An 18,360-nucleotide genomic window follows, 5' to 3' on the forward strand; every position below is an offset into this window, starting at 1 on the left:
ATTCGAAGATCGCTGGGTATTATTCGATTATTATTCAAAAATTGCACCCCTCCCCCACATGCACACACGCATGTATAGGCCACACACCAGAGCATGTGAGCGAAGCGGAGCGGTGTGACACTTAAATATAATTTTTAAAAAATACATAAAATGTTGTGGTAGCTGACAGAACATGTGCATCTAAAAAAGGAAGGTGTAGTGCTAATAGACAGGACTTTGACTCCCTCATCACCTCTTTGTCTCTTTCTGACTGTGCTGCTGGTGTTTTGTCTATGTTCTGGCATGTTTACATTAGTATTCACCATCACTGCAGCTGCTCTTTGAACAGCTGTATCATCTGAATTTTACAGTCAGATGTAACAATTTCCATTTTTTCAAAACAAATTAGAGAGCTATAATTTTGTAAACACTGTAGATTTTACTTATGCTTGAATAGTCAGAGTAAATGGTCGATTTAAATCACAGAGGGTATGATGGACAGAAGTAAAGTCTGCTCAGTATATCATTCTCTTGTGTACCTATGTGTCAGTCTTTCAACTGATAAACACTCTTTTCCACAATTTTATAATGGAAAATAAAACATTGCATTAAAACATTAAAAGATTACACATTATGCAAAGATTTAAAGTGATTGTGATTGCTGTTTAAAACCCATTTTACTTCCATAATGTGATGTAGCCTACTGTATTTCTAAGTGAAATAGGATATTCAACAGCACACAATAAAGAGCAGGACTTGAGTGTATCCAATGTGAATTGATTGGATCATAAAAAAAATCCTACCAATTCACAGTGAAGTCAGACCAAGTTTGCTAAAACAAAAGCTATTTGGCTATTGGTTAACATAAGTCAAGAGTCTGTGTGGGAGGGATATCAGTGGTCTGTACTTCTGTTCTTAAGCCTTATTTTCATCCAGGGTCAAATTAAAAATGGTTTATACACAGATTAAGGTCTACAGTGACCATTGAAAAGAGACTGAGTTATGCCTCTTTCCTTGAGTGACTAGATTACGTTTGCAGCAATTGTGTTAACACCCTTCTGGGCAGTGTGTGTGTGTGTGTGTGTGTGTGTGTGTGTGTGTGTGTGTGTGTGTGTGTGTGTGTGTGTGTGTGCGTGCGTGTGCGTGTGCGTGTGTGTGTGTGTAACATTCCCAGTTGCTGTCAGAGCATTCTCTGGTTTCATTGTGTGCACATGATTTTAGTCCTCAGGGATATATAAAGATTTGTTCTCAGAGGGATCAACACTGTCCTCACCATGGAAGAAATCTATCCTTCTGCCAGAGTCTACCAGTCACACACACAGACTAACTGAAATATAGATCTGCCATGGCCCCCTTGATCAGAGAGACAGTTTGAGAAAGACGGAGGATATGTTTCAAAACCTGGTGAGATGCTTGTCTAGGCTGTATTTGTGGGCACCGTACTAGTCACAAATATGATACATTAAGAAATTATATCTCACAAACATTCATGGGGTGCTAAAAAAAAAGTGTTCAACAGAGACAGAAAGGAAGTTAATTAACAACAGCAGGAGCTTGCCAGATTCGAGCAGAGGCAGTGAAAAGCGATGTGTGACGGAGTGAATGAGGTGTGTATGAGACTGAGCTGACAGTAATGTGTTTGTGAGGGTGGGACGGGTAGTAGTTTGTGTGTGTGTGTGTGTGTGTGTGTGTGTGTGTGTGTGTGTGTGTGTGTGTGTGTGTGTGTGTGTGTGTGTGTGTGTGTGTGTGTGTGTGTGTGTTTACAGGGCCCCGGGGAGCAGTGTGTCTGTCACAAGTGCTTAGATAAACATCTCTGTGTTAATCACAGTAATTACATCAGATTGACCAGCTTTAAACAGCGGCAGAAGCAGTTATCACCTTAGCCATCTGTGGGAGACAAACCCTCACATATCCACTGAGCTGAACAATCACACAATTCACACACATCCATAAAAGCAACAAACACAGCACAAAGTGTTGATTGGAGAGTGAATTGTGACACTAAATGGGTGTCCAACATTAACAACTAGACATCTGCTGTCGTGTTTGCTCAGTCTCCTCAAAAAAGTCCTGTGTATGCTCAGAATGGCATGTTGGATTTAGTTTGTTTGTCTCTTGTGATTCTGTATGTAGTTGATTCCCTCTTTTAGATTATCGCTGACATGAAGTATTCATGATCTCACATGATAACCATGAGACTCATCTACTTACAAACATGCTCTGATTGGTCCATTACACAGTCAGAGAAAGGTTGTATACTGACTGACAGGTACAGGTCAGTCATTGACCAATTTAAAAATTGAGCTTACTTTGATACTGAATCCGTAATGAAGACTCCTGGGTCAGCAGCCTGCCTGAGTGTATGTTATTTCAGCCCAAAGGTTAAGAGGCAGATTGGCCTGTCTGCCATTACAGTGATTGATTGTGGCTGTGAGCTTGGCTCGATTAGGGACCGCGGTGATCTCCTTCCAGTAAAGTGTAAATAAATATCACTTTCGCAGTATTTGGCTGATGTAGTTTCTGATATTGATAGTACACCGTTAACCAAGGATAGAAACTTCATAACAAATGTGAGAGGCTCACAAGGGACAAAATCTAATCAATACAACATCGAAAATATAATCAGATCTAATCTAGACTAAAATCTAATCTAATCTAGACTTAAATCCAAAATCGAATCAGAATTTCTTTTTGCTATTTTTATATTTTTGTTCTTTCATGTCGTCACTTTTATTTATATAGCACTTTATACAATATACAGTGGTCAACATTTGAAGTGGATCAAAACCTTTCATCAAAGTTATACATGAATTTTAAACAATACTGTTCTTGTCTTAGGACAACTTTGATTAACTTTTTTGATCCACTTCAAATGTTGACTACTGTAGATTGTTTCAAAGTAGCTTTACAGTGATAAAAAGGAAAATAATTCATTGATGCAAAAAAAAAAAATCAACTGCTGGAAAGCAGCTCTAAAAAGACAATAGTAAACGGTCATTATTCAGTTGAAATCAGTTCAGTGTTGATTCAGTTTGGTTTTATAACTGTGTAAAGTTCATCAATTATGGAACGAGTTCAAATAATGTAAAGCAGCTCTGGAGAAAGAAGCTCTGGAGATGTTAGTGTATTCAAGTCAATAATATTGACAAATATTAAGTGTCAACAACTTAACAAGCCAAAAGTTGATAGTGGCAAGGAACCCCCAAAAAACATGATTCTGTTCTGTATTTGTCATTGTCAGATGTGGCCACTGTCAGCTGGGATTAGTCTGTCAGCATCTCAGTCACCGTTGTGTTAGCATTCTCTCTCAGTTAAAGCTGTAGTATATCAGCTTTCCATCTGTGGTGCTGCTAAAAATATGTGCTGGGAGTTTCTTTTTATTGCATCACCTACAGCCATGCTCTCAAATCAGTGTTTTACTATTGATTACATCAAGTGATGTTCTTTTAAATGGCCAGGTCCTTTTCTGAACACCTAGCACAGGTGCATCATTACTGCATCCTGAGCATATCAGCTGTTGAGTTCAGAAGCTTTTTATTGCATCATGACACCCTCTTCAGTCAGCAATTTATGCTTTGTGCTTATCTATTTGTAATGTTTACTGTGGTATTAGGAGAGATAAAGTCACTGATGAGAGATGAGAGCCTGTAAGAATACTGTAAGAAATTATGTTTTATTAACAAAGTTCGGGAGGAGCACATTCAAATGATCTATCCAATCAGCACAGGAGAAGGCCTATATATATACGTAGTAGGGTTGTGCCGATGGACGATATCATTGGAGAGCCACCATTGTGATGCCACGCCCCCTGTTGCATTCTAGAAAGGAGACTGGTCCAATGCAGCAAAGATATTTAAAGGCTAAAGTCCCTAGTATAGCCTATTGGCTATGTTGTATCCCCAGAATTCCGATCGGCGTACGCACAGGGACAAAAATAAATAAATAGCCTAAATAAAACGCACATCGGCAAACCTGACCTTACCAGGTCTTTTCTACGAAATGCACATTTCATACGGATTACATAAGCAGAGAGTAGTCGGTTTCTTTTTCGTTTTGAATTTTGTTTAAAAGTAGACATTTCAAGCTTTCTATTTATTTCTCCGTTGTCAGGGCCAAATATTCTACATCACCCAGCTCTTTCGTGATGTTACTTCTGACCTCGTTGAAAAGGTTTGGGATAGCCGTCTTGGAGAAATATTTCCGACCTGGCAGCTCGTATTGTTTATCAAAGGTATGGCCAAGAAGGGAGTTACCGCATCTGTCAACTGCCTCCATCTGTCACTGTCGGTTTTATATTTAGTGCTTTTTGCAAAAGCCCCAGTTATCATCTGCTGACCCTGGCTAGCTTTTTTTGCTAGGCCCAGCACATGCAGGCAAGGTGGCATATTCTTGTCTGATAGCAAAATGATTTTGAGACATATACTTCTTTAAGTTTCGTTGAGGGAGACTGGAACTGAAAACGCAAAGTGTTGTTAGAAACTTCACTTAGCACACCATTATCTGTGTCTCTGCAACGTCTGTCAGCGCAGCGCGTTTTCTCACTCGAGCGTGTGGATATGATTGTTTTTCTCAATTGCGTTTATTTAAATTATGTTTAATGAAAAAGACGTTATTTTCTCAACATAAACGTGAAACAATATAAACACGATAATCATATGCTGATACGAGTCTATATGTACATTCCAGTATGATAAAGTTAAAGCTTATAATATAATAAAGCTTTATTAGGCGTTTATTTTTCTGTTCGCGCTGCTTGAGCTTAAATGCCTTTATATTTTTTGTTTACACATAATGTTTTCAACTAAAAGAAAACTTGACATATATTGCAAGTAGGGATGGGACTTTTTCTCGACAAAACGACCGACATTCGACACATGCTCCACTCGACAAAAAAAATAGAGTGTCGACATGTCGAGGGGGCGGAGCTTGTGGGATTTCCAAATAGCATTTTTTTTTTTTTTTTGGCTTTTAATTTATTACATTTCCTCGGTTACTTTAACCTCGGTTCCCTGAGAGATAAGGGAACGAGTATTGCGTTGCAAACGCTATGAGAAAACTCCTTTTCTCGAGAAAAGAACGACCATGGTGTGTAAACAGAAGCAGCAGCGGAAATATGCACGATCCGCGAGTGCTGAAGACGTTCTGCACGGCTTTGATGGGTGCGCAGGAGGACACAAATGGGCGGCGACAGCTTCTTACAGTGGCGGGAGCTTTTTCCTCAGCGCCGTCAACAGAAAGAGCGTTAACTGTAGGTACGTACACACCGCCGCCGACTTGAGCTGCAAAGAAGCTCTGGCCGCCCTGTCAAGGACGCTTGTCAAAAAGTACGGGGAAGCTTGACCGCTCTGAATGGTGAGTGCGCGCGCGGCCGGTGTCGTGCCGAATTTCTACCCCCGCCAAATTATTACCCCCCTAGTATTGGTAGGTTTAGATTAGTTGTGGGGAAGGGGTTAGGATTAGGGGTGGGGTTAGGATTAGGCAATCAGGTACTGACTTCAACGAGGGGGGTAATAATTTGGCAGGGAGTCGAAATTCGGCACAACACCGGGACTCGCTCTCTCTCTCTGCTCGTGCGTGCGCGCTTAAAATTTCATATTTTGTTATGAACATTCACCCGCTAGTGTGGCGGATAGCCTTTTGAGATTTACTCGCCAAACAGAAAATCTACCCGCATTTGGCGCTTGGCGGGTGTTAATTTCGGACCCTGATGTAGAATATTTTCCACCCTCCGCATTGCTGCTGCTCTTTAAAAAAAAAAGAAAAAAAAAGGCAGACAATCCGACAAAAAGTCAACACATGGGCCTCGACAGTCGATTTCCCAAATCCCGTGTCGTTCCCATCCCTAATTGTAAGCTTGGTGTGTATATTGCCTAATCGTAAGCCTGTTCAGAAATGGTGACAAAAAATAACATCTTTTTCATTAAACATAATTTAAATAAACGCAATATTTATTGCAATATTTTTTAAATGCCCATGCCTATCGTTAATATCTGATTATTTGTAAGTGTAAATTAGTGAATAACCCATTTGTGTTGTTTTCGTTGGGTCTGAGCTGGTTTTTGTTGCTAATCTATGTTGTGGTTGCAGCTAAAACTTGAGGATGTGAGGCCGAATGCTTGTATTGTTTCAACTGTGGCTTTGTAGCTGCCCTCTAAAGTACTTACATCATATTTCTGTAAAGCCCCCTGTCCTCTCTTCTGCTCAGAGTGATCACAAATAGCCATTCCTAAGCCGTTACCACTAGGCTGAAGTCTCAGCTCAGCTGATCTGACAGTAAAACGGCCGTCAGGCAGGGAAGACGTGCAGGGCTGTCAGTTACAATGAAGGGAAGAGTTTAACACAGGCCTGGGGGTGCTGGAGGAAGGCCCCATAACCCCAGACCTCATCTCTAGCTTGACAGGAGTATGTGGGGCTATTTCGGATTAGAAGGGATGTAGAAGTGGCAAGATGCCTGAAGCCCAGCTTAACAGTATGACTGGCATTTGCCAGAAGGATTGGCTGTCGGCACATACCACCCAGGGAGGCCCTGTAAGTATCCATAAGTACTTACAAATGACAGCACATAAACTTGTTTAGAGAGACTGAATTCAAAGCACACTAAAGTCACTTAGAGTAACTGGTGGTGTGTGTGTGTGTGTGTGTGTGTGTGTGTGTGTGTGTGTGTGTGTGTGTGTGTGTGTGTGTGTGTGTGTGTGTGTGTGTGTGTGTGTGTGTGTGTGTGTGTGTGTGTGTGTGTGTGTGTGTGTGTGTGTGTGTGTGTGTGTGTGTGTGTTTTTGTAGGAACGTGCAGAACTTTATAGCTTAAAATCAAGTAGTGATTGGTTTGTCTAGATAAAAGCACTTTTTTAAGAATGGTAAACAGTGTATTTTCTAATTATACCTCATACAGATAAATCACTTGTTCTGCTTTGAATGAGATGTTTTGGGCTTTTGTACAGAAGGTCACTAGTAAGGCTTTTGAATTTGAACTGTAAATATACAGATAAACTGTACTAACAGGCAATAATAACAGCTTTATCTTAGAGTACTTTCACACTAAGTATTTTGGTGCAGACCTGGGTTCAACTGACCACAAAGTTTAGCTATCTTCTGACCTCCAAGGGATCGGATTCAATCCATAAGAAAGTGGAACAGTTGCTGTGAACACAATCTGGAAGTAACTGCTACTAAGTAGGCAGAATAGAGTGTGAAAGCAGAGGAAGGAGTGTATTAAACTGGTTTGGACATCCAGTTCAAGATATAATAAAATGTATTAGGAAAAAGTCTAATTGGATTTGTGTACATAATTGCCATATAATTATTACATTTACATTCATTCATTAAGCAGATGCTTTTATCCAAAAGCAATTGAGGAATACAACAAGTGATTCATCCTAAAGAGGTAATAAACACGACAAGTGCTAGTAATAAAAAAAAATAAGAAGCCTTCGATTAAGTGCTCACTGAGGAGATGAGTTTTCAGCTGCTTCTTGAAAATTGTCATGGATTCGGCTGTCAGGATAGGGTTGGAAAGATCATTCCATCAGCAAGGAACAGCGAACAAAAACATTAAATAGGATTGATATGTTTGATTTGAGTGAACAGTGTGGCCTCACACCAGACAGACATGTTTAATAGCAGTGATACCATGCAGACATGGTATTAGTGCTGGGCAATGTGATAACATTGTATATCAAGCCCCAATGTCGATGTCACCAGTAGGGGTGTGAATCATCACTGGTCTCACGATTCAATTCGATTACGATTATCATGTCAAAACACAACTTAAGTCTGAACACAGTAGACGACAGGACCATTTAGAACAAACACTAGTAAATACTAAAAGCGCATGGAACTGTCAAGTGTTCTTAAGTTACAATAACGCTCACACACACTCACTTGACATGCGCTTGACTGCGCGCACACACATACGCTTACAGCCTCGCACACACAGACTCGAGCTCACACGCTGTAAATTTTCAAATAGTGGGTGCATTTTTATTACTGGTTTTTCTATTTTGCCTCCCTCTGCCATTTTACGCTAGCACGAGAAGCGCATATGTGACGAATGATGTCAGAGAAACATCAGTAGGCTATAATCGATTATGGTCTATTACTGCATCGATGCAGAATCGTCCACGTCCACATCGCGATATGCATCTTGTAGATGCAACGATTAATTTCAACACCCCTAGTCACCAGCCAGATTGCAACCTGTGTCTGTGTATTCGACTATGTTGTGGTAACAGTCCATTTTAAGTCCCTTTAAGACAAGTCATTTCACTTGGCTGCCATCTTTGAATAGCCTCTCAGTCATGCAAGTGCAGCTCCTATTTCTCTGAGTTGGAAAACATCAAATTCTCCAAAACTGTTCACCAAGCTTACAATAAAATTTCGTATTTGAAATTGCCTTATGAAATCTGTCAACTGTCTCATAAATTTTGTTTCTAAATGCTCAAATAATGAAAAATCAAATCATGCTTTTTTTGGCCTGGAATCTAATGTGCATACACAGTCCTAAGCGCGCGTCACAGAACACTGACTGTTTCTATGGGAACTGGAGCTTCTAACGGGAGCTGCAGTGACGCGATGACTTTACCAATCAGTGATTGGCTCTTTTATTTATTTATTCCGCCATATTTAGCCTTGCACTTTCTCCTATTTATAGTAATATGAGTGCACCGTCTTTCTATATATAAATTATATATGGTGGTAAGAGAAGCATTCCCTGCCAAACATTTATCCTTATTTTTGTAATTTTGTCAAAAATGTTTTTTCAATAATTAATAATCTTGATTTGATTTTTTTTTTTTATTCCTAAGATAACATTGCAAGTTAAATGTTTTTTATGCTATTCATTTTGTTCAGCAAATAAAAAAATAAAAAAACTTTAACTGCATCATATAAATTCTGAATAGGTAGTGATTTCTCCCATTGTTTGTCCCCTTTTGTGTATGAGATCTTCTGGCTCTGTCTGTGTTTTTTAGCAGCTGAATATAGCTGTTTTCTTTTAGAGTGGACTCGGGATAATGAGCTGTGTTTTGCTGTCCGTAGAGACCTCACCCAAGCTCACTGCTCCAGAAGCCTTGTATACCTTAATCCTGCTCAAACACACACACACACACACACACATACATAAACATTGTGTGATCAGATGAGAACTTTGCAAAGTCTGCCTCCCGGTCTGTTCTACCATCTTAATAAACATCCTCCTCCACAGCTGCCATTTGGAATAAAAATCACCTCTCTTCACTCTTTTTTGGCGAGGCTAGAAAAAGCTGCATTTATTTGTTTCCAGGGATCAAGGAGACTTGACAAATTAACTCCCCAGGGAGGAGAAACACACTTCTCCTCCGCTCCCTGCCCGGCCCTGGAGTCTTCATTACGGGAAGAATAAGCAGTGTTTTCACTCTCCGTCTTGTTTTTTTAGGCATGTTAGTACATTGAGAGAGTCGCTCCAGGGAGGAACAGCAGAGCTCTCTGTTGTTCAGCCTTTTACAAGAGCTTTGGATATTTTCCATCAAGTCTCTACAGGAAGGCCACAGTGCAGGAAAGAGAGCAAGAGAGATGGGCACCCACACTTTTGTGTCTAGTAAAGAGAGCATGTCCGTCCTTACATGTCATATCAGTCGTTGACTGCCTACTGGAACTATATAATCTGAAGGAAACTCTTTTATAAAAGCCCTCATTCTGACAAACAAGTGCGAAAGGCTTTTCTTTGAGTGCTGTTAGCCCTCTCCGCCTTAAATCCAGTTATTCAGGCAGGATAAAGGGTGACTTATTGCACCCACTGGACAGCTTGTTTCTGAGCTGGGAGGCTGAACTGCCCTTGTTTGTTAAAGTGTGCTTAGAGTGCCAGAGCCAGAGGGTATTGTGAGCTTTCCCGGGTCAAGTGAGGTAGCTACCTATGGCCACATACACACTGTAAAGTTTCAGGAGTGACAACCGCTTTTAAATGCGTTAGTAGGGTTGGGTATCGCTGAATACCATGAACAAAAATCAGCAGCATAAAGAACAACTAACTAATAAACTATAATAATATAAATTTCAAACATTATTAAAGATAATGTGCGCAGTCAATAATACAATAAGAGCAAATTAGCAATTGCTAAATTGCTTTAAATCAAATGTAAAATAACACATGGTTTTCTTTTTATAAATAAAATGTAGATTAATCCTTATCAAAGTTACAAAAGTTTTCAGTCAAGATCAATGAATGATTTTCTTTTTCTTTTGTTCTTTGATTAACAGTAATGACACAGATGGCAGCAGGTTTGTTAGGCTGCTGTCACTTTAAGAGCTAATGCACAGATCCAATATACTGTTACACATGTGTTTTCTTCCTCAATTGTTTACGTTCACTTAAGACATAACCGACTGAGTTTACGAGGATGTTTTGACAAAATTGTGCATTTGTCCGTTCAAGTGCAAGAAGACACGAAAGAGAAATCAATTCGGTATTCACCATATGAGAGGCGGCTTTCTGTGCACTCTCTGGATGTGCACAGTGCGCTCGTGCCAACTTAAGTTCTCGTTCGCATCTTCTTGCACTTGAGTGGTTTAAAACCACAATAAAATGTGCACACAGGAATCGATGAGGCAAAATCTAAATTAAAATTTTATAACAAGTATCCGATTTCAGAATTTGAATCTATTTTCAATTCCCAACTCTATGCGAGAGTGAGTCCCCTAAATTATCGTTCCATGTTTGTACAGAACATGACTCACTCCCAAAACTAGTATTTTTTTTATTTTTTATGTTCACTTCAGGCATAACCAACTATGTTTACTAGGATACACGCCAAGACAGGCATGTTGACATAGTTTTGTGTAAAATTTGTCTGTTCAAGTGCAAGACGGCGTAAAAGAGAAATCAGTTCAGTATTCGCATGCTGTCAGACGTGGCTTTCTGGGGTGTGTGCACACAAAACTTCTCACACAGCGAGTACCGAATTAAGCTCTCTTTTTTGTCTTCTTTCACTTAAATGTTTACATTGGCATGGCTTAAAAACATGTGCAATCGATAAACATTCAGTTCCATCAACTCTTGGCCATCGGGCAGTCCTTATTGTTGAGCCCTGCATTTAGATTCAGCGCGTCAATTCTGTGTCAGTTCATGTGTATGCCTCTCTCTGCATCTCTCTATTCATTTATGCGTGTTTGTTAGAAAGCGACAGGGGGCGCTCTCAGCCATGCAATGGTGCGTAAAGCTTAAGCAGGAAATTAAATTAAGCCTAGATCTGCGCTAAACATATATTTTTTGAAATTGTACAAATTACTAGCCATTGGCTAATTAAAGACATTTATAGTCACCTAGCATGAAATTTGGTGATATAGTCGCATTGAAATGATCGGGTTTTGTGTGTGCATTTCGTTTGTTCTTTTGCATGCATGCATATGCATACATATGAGTGTTTGTGCATACGTGTGTCTTGCATTCCCACCATGTCAGATGGCAGATGTTTGACACAAACCCATTCCCCATGGGCACCTTGTACTCCCAGATTATTATCTTCATCTGGCAGAGTGCTGCAGGCCAGGCTGACCCTTAATGTCTGCATCACACACACTACCTCTCAGCTGCACACCCGGGACCTTTTGCTCTGAGCTGGGTCCCATGAGCCACTGCATTGGGAGGCCCCCAGGCCCTTGAGAGAGGGTTCAGCAGTCCATGGGGGTTCTGTTACAGAAGGATCCCCAAAGCCTATGGGATTCAGGCTCAATCAGCATCCCTTGCTGCGGGCGATGGAGAGGCCAGGCTGGGTGTGAAGAGATGGAAAAGACATAGGGCTGTGGTTCCCTCTGAGGCAGACAGAGAGTTAATCAGAGTTGTGCATGCACTGTGATCCCCAAGAGCTTTTGGTCCCAGAGGATACATCAACCCTTGGTTGACAGTCACTCTCTCTTCCTTTCTCGTTGTACTTATGTACAATAAAACACTAATATCAGCACATTGTAAAAGCAGTTTTGGGTGTGCCGGTCAGGTTTTCCTTAGTTTATGTCCTTTCCCTAATAAAAGACATTAAGGCATTCACATGACCTTACGACCAACGGCAACAGACACGTTCGGCTAGCTTTGTCGGGTCAGTGTGTTACCCCTGTTGGTATCTGTTAGCATTGCTCGGCACTTGTTTTCGCTGACTGAAGATGTTGAATCGCCGTCAGGATTCCCAGAATTGGAATTTCTGAGAAGTGGCGTACTGTAATCTAGTGACTGTTGCTGTTGGTTGGTGTCTGTCGGTGCAGTGTGAATTAGCATTTAGGCTCTTGTCCCTCATGATGGTTGTATGTTATGATTTTGCTCTCTGAATTTGATTGAGTAGACACATCTTTGATCTGGCAGAGCAGATTTACACATTTATTTTGCTCTTTTAAAATCAATGCTACAGCAATTTTCTGTGGCATAAGTCTTGCTGTTTTATGAGTTTATTTTCCATTTAGTTCAAATCTGATTTAGTTAAATCTGATTTATGTTTGCATGTGTGGTTTCTCTTGTCTTTTCAGTTCCAGATTTTAGCATTGACACAAAGTCTACTTCTCTTGTCTCTTCAGTTCCAGATTTTAGCATTGACACGCTCTCCACCAATGCCAGCCAGGAGCTGCGTGGCCTGGCCATTCCCAAGGTGTCAGGCCTAGAGCGCAGTCAAGAGAAGAGCCAGGAGACTTCCCGCGAACTCTCCTCGGCCACCCCCTCACTGGTGCCCACTTCCCATTCCAAACCTCCCCTCCCCACCCCTCTTCATCTCCAGCCACCCCCCTCCAACCGGGGGTTACCCTTGCCCCCAAGTCCAGCTCAAACCCAGCACCCTTGCCCAGAGCGCCCACTTAGACCGCTCACGCCCGCTACCGCTCTGCCTCCAACCCAGAGCCACAAGCCCTCTCAGGCACCCCCGCCCCAGCCTCGGGACCCATCTGAGCCTCCATCTAACCCAAGGCCACCTCGAACCCCAGGCATCTACCACCACCCCCCATCACCAGTGCTACCAGCCCAGCAGAACTCCACCCTACCTGTGCAGCACAGACCACCGTCACGGTGCCACCCCCGTCCGATTTCAGCCTACAGTGGCAGTCTAACCCTTAACGGCCTGAGGTGAGTGGGCAACAAATGAGTGTAATGGAGTTAAATATTAGCAAAAAGTTTCTGTAATACTCCAGATGTGCTGTGCACTGATTGAGCAGATGTTCTGAGCCCACCGCTCTTAAATACTGTAGCGGAACAGCATGATCCCTGTATTAGAATGTAAAATGTATCAATCCTCCAGTAAACATGAGGCACAAATCCCTGTCTGTATGTGTTTGTGTGTGAGTGTGCGTGAGCCTGACAGCACCACAGAGAGAACCCCAGCTGAGAGATTAGACGGTTTGATTCGTTCCCCTCCCAAATAGATGCTGCTGCTGCTGCCTTGTAGCTGGCGGCGGCTTGTAGATAACAATTTCTCTGCTTGACTCAGACACCCCAGTATCCAGCAGAGAGGCAGATCTTCTCCTCCCTCCTCTCACCCTTCTCTGCCGACCTTTAGATTTCTTTAGGCTGCTGATGATAATTATACCTTGTGTTTCACTGTGTCTGTGTGCAGCTTTTAATATGAAATAATTTGCGTTTAAATGATTACTTAGCCTGTAAATTAGCTCTTTGTTAGATTGCGTACAATTTTGATAAATACTTTAGCTTGTGCAGCTAGAAAATCCCTCCAGGAATAACATTCTTCAGCACTGTATGCACATTTTCCAGGCTTTTGAAACTGGATTCTTTTGCTAGATTTATAGCAGACTTTGTAGCAGTTTTGTGATCATTGTTTGGAAAGGTCTTTTATACAGGCACATTTTTACAGTTGTTTATTTTCTCTTTTTTCACAGCAGTAGTCGAAGCAGCACTCCAGGGAAGCCCCCGGGCCCCTCTCCAGCCCCTCATCTGCATCATCACCAACCTGCCCCCACTGGGGCAGCAGCGACCTTCCCCCTGCCAGCGAACCCCACGGCTTCGCACACCTTCCCCCCCTCCCTGCCGTCCTCCACTCTTCCTCATCACACCAATATGTTTGCGTCGCCTGCTGCTCTGCCTCCACCTCCTCCTCTCACCTCAAACACTCTGCCGGTCCCCGGACACACAGCTGGGAGTGCCTACTCAGGTACCAATCTCTCATCTAGCGTCCTTTAATACATAGTATAAAGCAGTGGTTCTCAATTCCAGTCCTCGTGACCCACTGCTCTGCACATTTTGTATGTCTCTCTTATCTGACACACTCAGTTCAGTTCATGGAGTCTCCCCTAATGAGCTGATGATCTGGTTCAGGTGTGTTAAATAAGGGAGACATACAAAATGTGCAGAGCAGTGGGTCACGAGGACTGGAATTGAGAACCACTGGTATAAAGTAAGATATTATTGCCAGCTAATGTTGGATCATGTAATTATCGTTTATCTGAATGTTTGTTCTGCATTCAGATAAACACTTTTGAAAAGGGGTTCTGGTTAAGTTCCAATTTAGATGTGTGTTTTTAAAACTTAACGTTTATTTTTGTTTCCCTACCTCTTTCTTCTCACAGAACAAGACATTCTCCGGCAGGAATTAAATACTCGTTTCCTGGCGTCTCAGAGTGCTGATCGCGGGGCATCACTGGGTCCCCCTCCATACCTGCGGACTGAGTTCCACCAGCACCAGCATCAGCATCAGCATCAGCACCAGCACACACACCAACACACACACCAGCACACCTTCACCCCTTTCCCCCACGCCATCATGCCCACGCCTGCACCGCCCATGGTGCGTACCCCAGCCAGAAATGTGAGGATAAGTGGAACACAACTCTAAAAAAAAATTACATTGTGGTGATGGTTGGGTGATTGTATAATTGAATGGTTGAAAGGGTAACTGAATGAATAAAACAACATAAAAAAACATAAAAACTAGGGCTGCACGATATTGGAAAAAACTGACATTGCGATATATATTGCGATATGAAACCCATTTCACCATGATTTTAATAGCTTTATTTGTAAAGAATGAATCATTCTAGGATGGTTGGGGTAATTTTGTAGGGTTGTGCATCTGCATAGAAAATAATAAACAAATTACAAGCCTAGATGAATACAATAGAACAAAGACACAGATTAAATAAGCAGTGCTTTATGTTTTTTAGTTAAATTAACTATTCAGGTACAGACATTGAAAATTCAAATGTAAAATAACGCTGCATAGTCTTAACTGTATAAATTAAATATGATTCATATAATTAATACAGTTTATCTTTGTTAAAGCTACAAAAGTGATTTTCTCTTTCTCTTTTGTTGTTTGATGAACTTTGGTGACACAAACAGTTGCGGGTATATTGGGCTGCTGTCACTTTAAGACGAATGCACTATCCACTATCGGTAATGACAAGCATCTTTCTCTGTTTACAACTCATAACCAACTGTTTACGAGGAAACTCGTTGAGACGGGCATTTTGACTTAATTTTCCGTGCACATGTTCGTTCATGCACAAAACTATAAGAAAGGGAAGAGAATTCGGTGTTCACGAACTTCACATGCTGTCTGCGTGGCTCTGTGTGCGCACACAAAAATGTGTTTCATTCTGCGAGTTCCAGTCTTCTTGCACTTGATGTTTAAACAGACAGGACTTAAAAACACATGCAAATGATGTCATTCTATGATGGTTAAACTTTGCAATTACTCAGCGAATCACATGCGTTCTGAACCGGGGAAGCAGCTGGCCCGTAAGGATTACGGATCAACTACGAACCCTATACTACATCGCACATCCTGCGATGTGACTATAGTGGATGCGCACATCGCAATATCGATGCTAAAAATGATACATCGTGCAGCCCTAATAAAAACCAGATGCATGTATATAAGATACAGGGTTCCCACGGTCATGGAAATTTCTATTGTGAGTCCTTTTAATGAATCATAAAACCGGATCACATATAATGAATTTGTTAGCAAATCTGTCAAAAACTGTGGGAACACTGTAGGTAACTACTAAATTTGTGCATGTGTATGTGTCGTACCAACTTCTGAATTATAAATGGGTACGGTACAGTATTCAGTAAACACTAGAAGCAATGGCAGTGGCTCACTTTTTCAATCGTAACATTTCTCTCTTGCCACAATGTGGCTTTTCTATGTTGAAAAACTGCTGTTTTTCTCTGGCATGCTTCTCCACCCTCTGTTCTCTGTCCTGATTTTAGAATTGGCAGTCAGAGCCACTGGCAATACATTTTTGTTCCAGCCAAGCCTTGAGAACTTAATACTAGTTTATTCATTCCCAGTTTAATGACATCATTTTGGTCTGGTGGAGTTTTGACTGAGGGCTTTTGGTTGGCAAGCAGCAGAGCTGATTAGTGATTTGAGGCTTCATACAGACACTCCCACACACAGCTCGATCATAACCACAGTGCCCACAGAGGCTTAAAAGTGGCTTTTGAACCATGCCAGGCTCAAAAGCCTCTGAGAATGGCGCTCTGTTAGCTAATGAGAGTATAAAACTAGTTTGAGAGCCGCATTGTTTACTCACGAGTGGGAAACATTCTCTCTGGATCCAGATTAGACCACTCAAACCTCATTAAATGAGCTGTTTATAGGACTATTTTTAGACAGCCGAATGGCTTCTACTTGACCACTCACAGAATTGCTGAGTTATACATATTAACGAGAGAAATCCCTTGTGATAATTCACTGTAAAACGCAAAACAACATTCTGGATGGGGGCAGCAGGAATAATGCAGGGCTACATTCTGATCTGTGCTAAAATTCATTAATCAGGGCAGAGACTGCCAACCAAACACACTTTTCTGGAGAGCACATTAAAGCATTTGGTATTTGTTTTGAGCCTCGTGACTCCACAAGATATTTGTCAGGAGTAAATTTTTTGTAGGCCTGAAAGACTCCTGTGTGTACTGAGCTCTGTTTCTCCTTTCCTTTGCAGTTCGACAAATACCCCACTAAAGTCGACCCCTTCTACAGACACAGCGTGAGTCCTTGTCATATTTTTGTAATTTGCTGTGGTGGTTCTTGTCATTGTCATTTTTACATCTGCTTCATTTAATTTCATCATACTTTGTATTATGGGTGTTTTAAGCAATAGGGGCTATGCTGGTCACAGCTTAGGGCATTTTTAGGTACCACACGCAGCCATAGCTATATTTACAATAGGCCTCTCAAGTGCCTTATTACACAAAAAAACACACAAAAAAAACTTTACTACATTCTAAATGTATTAAGGGCACAAATTTTCATAAAAAAAATGTATTAAGCAGATTGGCTGCAAGATGTGTTTTTACTGAAATGCCTTGCTGGATACTGCTGGAATCGGGTTAGAGATAAAATGTGTTTCATTCTGCTTGTCTGTCCAACAGGTTAATGCAACTTTAATTTATTTGATCTCTGCCCTTCAATTACGGAGTCGCCATTTAGCAATGATTCATTTGTGACACCCACCCAAGAACACACACTCTGCAGTAATTACATGCATTATGCAGTGCGTTGTGATAATAACAGTCATTGCTATCAGAGCAGGTTTAGAGAGTGATCCCCGTATTGTAAATTCATCTTGCTGTTAATCTTTGTTGAATGTCACAACAGCCAAGGGTCAGATGAAGGTTGTATCATTATATGGAGCAGAATAGGTGCTTTGTTGTCACTTTCTTTCATTTATTCATTTGTAAAGAGAAAAACTAAGCAAACCATTGTTGTGAATTATTTTCACATGGTGCGTATTTTCATGTTATGACGCTTTATTTTATGCAGTATGTAATGAAGAGGCCATTTAAATGTCATCAGCTGATCTTGTGTAGTTGTTAGTTTGTACAGCGACCTGCAGGCTCTGGTCCTCACTGTATAACTGTAAACAGCTGACACGATCAAACAAGAACCTCTTGGAGTAACTGTGTCTTATATCCTTTTTCTTTTCTCAGCTGTTCCACTCTTACCCCCCAGCAGTGTCTGGCATTCCTCCGTCATCCCGCCGACGGGGCCCTTCGGCTCTCTGCAGGGAGCGTTCCAGCCCAAGGTATCACAATATCAAACGCTGAATGTCGGACTGTCAAGACAACTCCCAAAACTAACCTCTTGTGCTCTTCTGAGTGTATTCCTGCACACATGGAATGGATCTGGCTAAACATAAACAGATCTCAGACAGTCCGTTACTACTTTAATTTTATGTATAGGTGTAGTATAAATAGAGAATCAATTTCATATGTTCTTTTTAACGTGTACAGTCTGGTGATTGTCCCCAGTTAGCTAATAGTGATGCTTGAGTAAGTGAGAGATGATACTGGAAGATTTAGGTATCTAGGGCCCTATGAAATCCGTTTTATTTTTTCCCAAATTCCGTTTTTTATTTTTTTTATAATTTATAACAAAAACAATTAATTAATTAAAAAATACAATTTCTAAGAAT

General features: G+C 41.2%; 1 protein-coding gene across 1 annotated transcript in view; it reads left to right on the forward strand.

Moving 5' to 3' along the window:
• Window positions 1-18,360, forward strand: part of auts2a (activator of transcription and developmental regulator AUTS2 a) — a 339,725-nt gene that overhangs the window by 316,127 nt on the left and 5,238 nt on the right. Inside the window, 6 exon segments of the mRNA XM_084400016.1 lie at window positions 12,511-13,048; window positions 13,816-14,087; window positions 14,503-14,741; window positions 16,888-16,932; window positions 17,876-17,915; window positions 17,918-18,043. Of these exon segments, the coding sequence (XP_084256142.1) occupies window positions 12,511-13,048; window positions 13,816-14,087; window positions 14,503-14,741; window positions 16,888-16,932; window positions 17,876-17,915; window positions 17,918-18,043 (1,260 nt within the window).

The sequence above is a fragment of the Rutilus rutilus genome, assembly GCF_951802725.1.
Source record: "Rutilus rutilus genome assembly, chromosome: 25".
Taxonomy (NCBI): Eukaryota; Metazoa; Chordata; class Actinopteri; order Cypriniformes; family Leuciscidae; genus Rutilus; species Rutilus rutilus.